Source organism: Pelodiscus sinensis, chromosome Z (assembly GCF_052426305.1).
Source record: "Pelodiscus sinensis isolate ZL-2025 chromosome Z, ASM5242630v1, whole genome shotgun sequence".
NCBI lineage: Eukaryota > Metazoa > Chordata > Testudines > Trionychidae > Pelodiscus > Pelodiscus sinensis.
In genome coordinates, this window is record NC_143085.1 from 3,051,818 (window position 1) to 3,060,198 (window position 8,381).

Consider the following 8,381-nt stretch of genomic DNA (forward strand, 5'->3'; position numbering starts at 1 on the left):
TTTCCGCTTCCAGGCATTTTCATATATCCTCTTGGGGTGGGGAGGCAGTGTGTAAAACCAGCTGAGAAGAATCCCTGTTCACTTCGCTTGTCTTATATCGAATTTCCCCAAAGCAGGAAGTTTTTGGTCAATGTCCCCATATACCTCTGTGGAAAAGTACAAAATTCAAGATGGAGTCCAGTATCAGGTGACATGGTCGCACGTTTTTGCAACATCCAGACCTCAGTAGCGGAGTAAAAGTTCTGCGAGAAGACAGCTCATCCCCCCTCAATTGTCTCTTGCTAATGAGTAATTAGCTCTGTATCTCACTTCTTGGTTGTCTCTAATGGGTTAACAATAGGCTTTTCTCAACATAAACACACTGGCTGTGTCTAGACTGGCAAGTTTTTCTGCAAAATCATCTGATTTTGCGGAAAAACTTGCCAGCTGTCTACACCAGCCACTTGAATTTCCGGAAAAGCACTGACGATCTCCTGTAAAATCATCAGTACTTTTCCAGAAAAACTACGCTGCTCCTGTTCAGGTAAAAGTCTTTTTCTGAAAGACTTTTGCGCAAAAGGGCCAGTGTAGACAGCTCAGATTTGTTTTCCGCAAAAAAGCCCCGATGGCGAAAATGGTGATCGGGGCTTTTTTGCGGAAAACCGCGTCTAGATTGGCCACGGAGGCTTTTCCACAAAAAGTGCTTTTGCGGAAAAGCATCCTGCCAATCTAGACGTGCTTTTCCGAAAATGCTTTTAACGGAAAACTTTTCCGTTAAAAGCATTTCCGGAAAATCACGCCAGTGTAGACGTAGCTACTGACAATAACACTACACTCAGTTTTCTTAATTTAAGACAGAAATGGGACATGCCTGCAAATAGAATAGACTGGTGGTTCCCAACCTTTTTGAGCATACGGACCCTTTTTTCAATCGATTAGAATTTCATGGACCTTCCCTGCGGGAGGAAAAAAAAGAGAGAGGGAAAAAGAAAACAGAGAGAGAGAGAAAAGAGAGAGAAAGCAAAAAAGAGAGAAAAAAGAGAGGAAGCGAAAAAAAGAGAGAAAAAAGAGAGGAAGCGAAAAAGAGAGAGAAAAAAGAGAGGAAGCGAAAAAGAGAGAGAAAAAAGAGAGGAAGCGAAAAAGAGAGAGAGAAAAGAGAGAAAGAAAAAAGAGAGAGAAAAAGAGAGGGAAAAAGAAAAAGAAAAAGAGAGAAAAGAGGGAGTGAAAAGAAAAAAGACACAGGGAAAAGAAAAAAAGAGAAAAAAGAGAAAAGAGAGAGGGAAACAAGGTAAAAGAGACAAAAAGAAGGAGAGAAAAGAGAAAAAGAGGGAGAAAAGAGAGAGAAAGCAAAAAAGAGAGGGGGAAAAATAAAAAAAGAGAGAGAAAGTGAAAAAGAGAGAGAAAAAAGAGAGAAAGAAAAAAGAGACAGAGAAATGGGACATGCCTGCAAATAGAATAGACCAGTGGTGCCCAACTTTTTTGAGCACACGGACCCCTTTTTCAATTGATTAGAATTTCATGGACCTTCCCTGCGGGAGAAAAAAAAGAAAGGGGGGAAAAGAAAAAAAGAGAGAGAGAGAAAAGCGAGAGGAAGCGAAAAAGAGAGAGAAAAAGAGAGAGGAAGCGAAAAAGAGAGAGAGAAAAGAGAGAAAGAAAAAAGAGAGGGAAAAAGAAAAAGAAAAAAGAGAGAAAAGAGAGAGTGAAAAGAAAAAAGACAGAGGGAAGAGAAAAAAAGAGAAAAAGGAAAGAGAGAGGGAAACAAGATAAAAGAGACAAAAAGAGGGAGAGAAAAGAGAAAAAGAGGGAGAGAAAAGAGAGAAAGAAAAAAGAAAATAGAAAAAACAGAGAGAAAAAAAGAGAAAAGGGAAAAGAGAGAAAAAAAAGAGAGAGAATAAAAGAAAGGGAAACAGGAAAAAAAAGAGAGAAAAGAGAAAAAGAGAGAGAGAGAAAGAAAAAGAGAGAAAGAGAAAAGGGGAAAAAGAGAGAGCGGGAAAAGAAAAAAGAGCGACAAAAGAGAGGGAAACAAGAAAAAAGAGATAGAGAGAAAAGAAAGAAAGAGAGAAAAAAGAGAGAGAATAAAAGAAAGGGAAACAGGAAAAAAGAGAGAGAAAAGAGAGAGACAGAAAGAAAAAGAGAGAAAGAGAAAAGGGAAAAAAGAGAGAGAATAAAAGAAAGGGAAAGACGAAAAAGAGAGAGAAAAGAGAGAGACAGAAAGAAAAAGAGAGAAAGAGAAAAGGGAAAAAAGAGAGAGCGGGAAAAGAAAAAAGAGCGACAAAAGAGAGGGAAACAAGAAAAAAGAGATAGAGAGAAAAGAAAGAGAGAAAAAGAGAGAGAATAAAAGAAAGGGAAACAGGAAAAAAGAGAGAGAGAAGAGAGAGACAGAAAGAAAGAGAGAGAAAGAGAAAAGGGAAAAAAGAGAGAGCGGGAAAAGAAAAAAGAGCGACAAAAGAGAGGGAAACAAGAAAAAAGAGATAGAGAGAAAAGAAAGAAAGAGAGAAAAAATAGAGAAAAAAAGGGGAAAAGAAAGGATCCTTATTTTTAAACTTTCCACGTACCCCCTGCAGTACCGTCGCGGACCACCAGGGGTCTGCGGAGCACAGGTTGGGAACCACGGGAATAGAACATACGAACAGACACACTGGGTCAGACCAAAGGCCCATCTAGCCCAGTGTCCTGTCTGCCCACAGCAGCCAAAGTCAAATGCCCCAGAGGGGGGTAAACAGAACATGGAATAGACTGATCCATCCCCTGTCGCCCATTTCCAGCCTCTGACAAACAGAGGATAGTAGGGACACCATTCCTGCCCATCCTGGCTAGTAACCTCCATGAATTCATCTAGTTCTTTTCTGAGCCCTGCTCTTCACAACATCCTGCAGCAAGGAGTTCCGCAGGTTTTCCGTTCAAAAGTTATTTTGCGCATTTGTTTCCAGGGATGCAGCTTCCTCCTCCTCAGCCTGTTCGAGAACGGTGAACGCCCTGTCACAGCATGATGGAACAGTAATAGTCGGCGGCGTCTTCGGCTTCGAACGCAGCGATGGTCAGGACGCAGGCGTTGAGGGCGGGTTCTTTGGTGGTGGAGAACCGGGCGGGGGTGCCGGCGGGTTTGTGCTGGTCCGTCTCCGAGTTGTAGTAGAGTAAGAACTTCGGAGGGCGGCCGGCTCGCTGCTGGTACCAGGAGACCCCGTAGTCGCTGATGTTGTACCCCGGGTTCAGGGCGCACGAGAGGTTCACCGTTTGTCCCAGCAACACTAATATGGAGGCCGGCTGAATCAACACTGGCTGAACCCTGCAGGCTGACCGAAACAAGGGGGCCGTTATGGACGGATTGTCCCGATCCCACCGGGGGTCGCTCCGCTGGGACGTGACCCCCCTCCGGCATCACTTCCCCGGTTTGGGCCTTCCTGTGTGGCCGCACCTGCCTCCCCCAGCCTCTTCCTCGGCAGCTCCCCCTCCCTGGGCAGCTCCGCTCCGGGAACGTACCTGGCACCAACGCCGTGGAGAGGAGTAGAGCCAGGAGCCACGGCCCCATCGCTGAGGCCTGGGCGCCGGAGGGACAGCTATCGGCCGCTGCGGTGCACCCTGGTGTGGTGCGAGCCGGCAGCAGCTCGTCAGCCCTGGCAGACCCGACAGAGCAAACGGGGCTATGCAAATGAGCCCGGGGGCTCGGGGACGTCTCCGTCACCCTGCCCTGTGTACCGTGCAGCCACACGGCCGGCTCTGGGGGAGGCTCGAAGCTCTGCAGGGAAGAACGCAGGCCCGGCTGTATTTCGGGCTCCGTTCTTTGCTGTGGGATCCACCCTCCGCGTCCGGCCTGCCCTCCCCTCTGCCAGTGCCTGCGGAGGAGAGCGAGGAGGGGGGTTAATCCGGCCGTGGCTGCCTCACGGCCTCCTGCCGGGGCGGTGTCCCCACGGAGAAAGCGGGGGCAAGGAACCCCCCTCGCTTGCAGGAGCCGGGAGGCGGCAGCCCCTCGATCTTCGGCAACGCGGCGGGGAAAGGACGCGGGGAGGAGAACCGGAGCAGGGCAGAGCGAGCCGTTTTCCCCTCAGAGACATGGAGGTGTATCCGGAGCCGGTCACAAGGCCGGAGCTGTCCCCGGGTGGCTGGTTCACCTCAGACACTGAGCGGAGAAGGAGCCCAGGACTGGGCCCGGTGACGGAGCGACTGCTGCCGGGCCCGGACACACGGAGTCAACCCGCCTCCTGCCTGGATGCCGGTTCTGGATCAGCCCTGCCCTGCTGCCAGTATCTATGGTGCCTGAGATCAGCCTAGGAGCCTCTGGTACCCATGTGTGCCCCCTAGCAACAGCAGCATCTTCGCCTGCCTAGCGACGGCCCCAGGCCTCGGCTGGATCCCTCCGGCCCTGCTGACACGGGGAGAGTCTGAGCGTCCGTCTACACAGCACAGTTCTTTCGAAATCACTTTCCTGGCGTCTACACAGCACAGCTATTTCGAAATCACTTTCCTGGCGTCTACACAGCACAGCTATTTCGAAATCACTTTCCTGGCGTCTACACAGCGCAGTTCTTTCGAAATCACTTTCCTGGCGTCTACACAGCACAGTTCGTTCGAAATCACTTTCCTGGCGTCTACACAGCCAAAGCGTTATTTCGAAATCACTTTCCTGGCGTCTACACAGCACAGTTCTTTTGAAATCGCTTTCCTGGCGTCTACACAGCACAGTTCTTTTGAAATCGCTTTCCTGGCGTCTACGCAGCACAGTTCTTTCGAAATCACTTTCCTGGCGTCTACACAGCACAGTTCTTTCGAAATCACTTTCCTAGCGTCTACACAGCACAGTTCTTTCGAAATCACTTTCCTGGCGTCTACACAGCACAGTTCGTTCGAAATCACTTTCCTGGCGTCTACACAGCCAAAGCGTTATTTCGAAATCACTTTCCTGGCGTCTACACAGCACAGTTCTTTTGAAATCGCTTTCCTGGCGTCTACGCAGCACAGTTCTTTCGAAATCACTTTCCTAGCGTCTACACAGCACAGTTCGTTCGAAATCACTTTCCTGGCGTCCACACAGCGCAGTTCGTTCGAAATCACTTTCCTGGCGTCTACACAGCGCAGTTCGTTCGAAATCACTTTCCTGGCGTCTACACAGCGCAGTTCGTTCGAAATCACTTTCCTGGCGTCTACACAGCGCAGTTCGTTCGAAATCACTTTCCTGGCGTCTACACAGCCAAAGCGTTATTTCGAAATCAAACCGAATTAGCGGCGCGCTTCTTTCGAATTGGGTTAAACTCATGCCACGCGGAGTAACGCCAAATTCGAAATAGCGAATTCGAAGGAAGTGCTGTGTAGACGCTTAATTTGAAATCGAGGGCTTCCAGCCTTCCCAGGGTGCCTTCAATCAGCCTCAACCAAGAACACACCTCTCCCTCCCTCCTTCCCGGAGCCCTTAAAGGGGTTGACTCTGGCCACAGCGCCTGTGCCAGCTCCAAGCCTGCCAGCCCAGAGCCAGCAGTGGCCACCGGGGCCCCTGACTCAGTGGCCCCAAAACAGGAGCCAGCAAGCCACTGGCGGCCAGCCCTCCACCGCTCCCCAGGAGCAGTCTGCCAGCTCGCAGGAGCCTTCCAAGGCCTGGAGAAGGCGGGCACCTTCCTGGCCCAGGGTGGAGATCATGGACCTTATTCAGGTTTGGGGGGGATGCCCCCAACTTCCATGATCTCCGCACTAGACGGAGGAATGCAGCCGTCTATGGCAGGATAGCTGCCAGCCTGGCCACGAAAGGCCACATGTGAACCCAGGAGCAGGTTTGCATGAAAATCAAGTTGGTCCGGCGAGACCCCCAACCCTGAGCTTCCCCTCCCCCTTCTTCCCCCTTCCACCTCCCTCCTCCCAGGTTTCCCCCTCCCCTCTCCCACCCTCTCTCTTCCCCTCTCCTGCCTCCTTTCCCCAGTCTCCCCAGAGTTTCATTCCCCACCCCCCAGCTTTGTTAAATAAAGAGAGTTTGTGTTCATGAAAATACGTGTATTTCATTTGACATCAAGAAGGGGGGTTAGGAGGGTAAGTGGAAGGACGTGAGGGAGGAATGAGGCACGAGCCCCCAGTGGGGCAGACAGAGAAGCTCTTATTGCTCCTCGGGTGGACGCTCTCCCGCAGGGCCTCCTGGATCCTGACAGCCCCCCAATGGACCCCCCGAATGGCAGCCTGCAGAAAGTGCAGCCAGGCTCACAGCAACGCGTCCACGAGAAGCAACAGAGTGCCAGTGAGGGCAACCAGAGCACCCAGGGTACGTCTACACTACAGCGCTAATTCGAATTAACTTAGGGTACGTCTACACTACAGCGCTAAGTCGAACTAACTTAGGGTACGTCTACACTACAGCGCTAAGTCGAACTAACTTAGGGTACGTCTACACTACAGCGCTAATTCGAACTAACTTAGGGTACGTCTACACTACAGCGCTAAGTCGAACTAACTTAGGGTACGTCTACACTACAGCGCTAAGTCGAACTAACTTAGGGTACGTCTACACTACAGTGCTAATTCGAACTAACTTAGGGTACGTCTACACTACAGCGCTAATTCGAATTAACTTAGGGTACGTCTACACTACAGCGCTAAGTCGAACTAACTTAGGGTATGTCTACACTACAGCGCTAATTCGAATTAACTTAGGGTACGTCTACACTACAGCGCTAAGTCGAACTAACTTAGGGTACGTCTACACTACAGCGCTAAGTCGAACTAACTTAGGGTACGTCTACACTACAGCGCTAATTCGAATTAACTTAGGGTACGTCTACACTACAGCGCTAATTCGAACTAACTTAGGGTATGTCTACACTACAGCGCTAATTCGAACTAACTTCGTTCCAAGTAGTTAATTCGAACTAAGCTCATTCGAACTAACGCGCCTAGAACTAAAAACTAGTTCGAATTAGCGTTTTGCTAATTCGAACTAGCATGTCCACATTAAGTGGACCCTGAAGCGGGGTTAAGGATGGCTGGAAGCAGTGCCGGCAGGGCATCAAATGAGGACTTAGAGCGTGGGGCTGCTGTCTCAGGGTAGCTGAGGGCTGCGCTTAAAGGGTCCCGACCCCCACCCCGGACAGACAGTTCTCAGGGGTGCCCCGCTTGCAAAGCAGTCCTGGCTTGGAGTGCCCGGACTACCCACATCACAGCACTCGGCCATCAGACCGGCTGCACTTGCCGCAGGCTGCCATCTGGGGAGAGGGAGCAATTGGGGGGCTGCAGGAGAGCTTCCACCCCCAGAAGCCCGCAGAGCCAGCCCAGTCCTCCCCATCGGGGGCTCGTGCCCCATTCCTCCCTCACCTCCTTCCACTTACCCTTCACTAGCCCCCCTTCCTGATGTACAAAATAAAGAAAACGTGTGTTCAAAAATAGAATCTCTCTTTATTGAACAAAACTCGGGGAGACTGGGAAAAGAGGGTGGGAGAGGGGAAGAGAGAGGGTGGGAGAGGGGAGGGCAACTACAATGATGAGGGGTTTGGAACAGGTCCCATATGAAGAGAGGCTACAGAGACTGGGACTTCTCAGCTTAGAAAAGAGGAGACGGAGGGGGGACAGGATAGAGGTCTCTAAAAGCAGGAGTTGGGTGGAGAGGGTGCATACAGAAAAGTTCTTCGTTAGTTCCCATAATAGAAGGACTAGAGGACACCAAAGGAAAGGAATGGGTAGCAGGCTTCAAACTAGTAACAGAAAGTTGTTCTTCACAAAGCAAAGAGTGAACCTGTGGAACTCCTTGCTGCAGGAGGCTGTGAAGGCTAGAACTGGAACAGAGTTTAAAGAGAAGTGAGATAAATTCATGGAGGTTGGGTCCATGGAGTGGTATTAGCCAGGGGGTAGGAGTGGTGTCCCTGCCCAAGGTTTGTGGAAGGCTGGAGAGGGATGGCACGAGACAAATGGCTTGGTCACTGTCTTCGGTCCATCCCCTCCAGGGTCCCTAGGGTTGGCCGCTGGCGGCAGACAGGCTACTGGGCTAGATGGACCTTTGGTCTGACCCAGTACGGCCATTGTAAGCTCAGGGCTCAGGGTCGGGGGTCTCAGTGGACCCCCTTAATTTTCATGCACACCTGCTCCTGGGTGGCCAGGCTGGCAGCTCTCCTGCCCTAGCCGGCCACTTTCCTGTGCCTAGTGCGGAGATCATGGACAAGGTCCACGATGTCCGCACTAGCCCAGGCGGGTGCCCGCCTCTTGCGGTCCCGGGCAAGCTCCCGGGAGCCGCCAGCCTGGTCCCGGGAAGAGGGGGAGGGCTGGGGGGCATCGGGTGGGTGGCTCGATCCGTGCCAGGTGCAGGGTCTGCTGGCTGGGTGCTGGCAGGCTTGCACCTGGCACGGGCACCGTGCCATTCAGCGTCCATTTCCGTGAACGCTATTTCGAAATGCATTTTGGCTGTGTCTAGACTGGCCAGTTTTTCCGCAAAATCAGCC

The 8,381-nt window shown here is 51.1% G+C and overlaps 1 protein-coding gene across 1 annotated transcript; it reads right to left on the minus strand.

Moving 5' to 3' along the window:
* Positions 1–2,383: 2,383 nt before the first annotated feature.
* Positions 2,384–3,833, minus strand: VPREB3 (V-set pre-B cell surrogate light chain 3). Its single transcript, XM_006126099.4, has 2 exons — positions 3,460–3,833; positions 2,384–3,272 (listed from the first exon to the last, which is right to left on the minus strand). The coding sequence occupies exons 1-2, from the start codon at positions 3,506–3,508 to the stop codon at positions 2,959–2,961; spliced, it is 363 nt and encodes a 120-aa protein (XP_006126161.2). The 5' UTR covers positions 3,509–3,833; the 3' UTR covers positions 2,384–2,958.
* Between the last annotated feature and the right edge of the window lie 4,548 nt (positions 3,834–8,381).

Bases quoted from the DNA above. Each gene is read 5' to 3' on its own strand.
- VPREB3 (XM_006126099.4), bottom strand. From the start codon at position 3,508: ATGGGGCCGTGGCTCCTGGCTCTACTCCTCTCCACGGCGTTGGTGCCA. The intron at 3,273-3,459 runs GTACGTTCCCGG...TGTTTCGGTCAG, and splicing joins CTCCACGGCGTTGGTGCCAG to CCTGCAGGGTTCAGCCAGTG.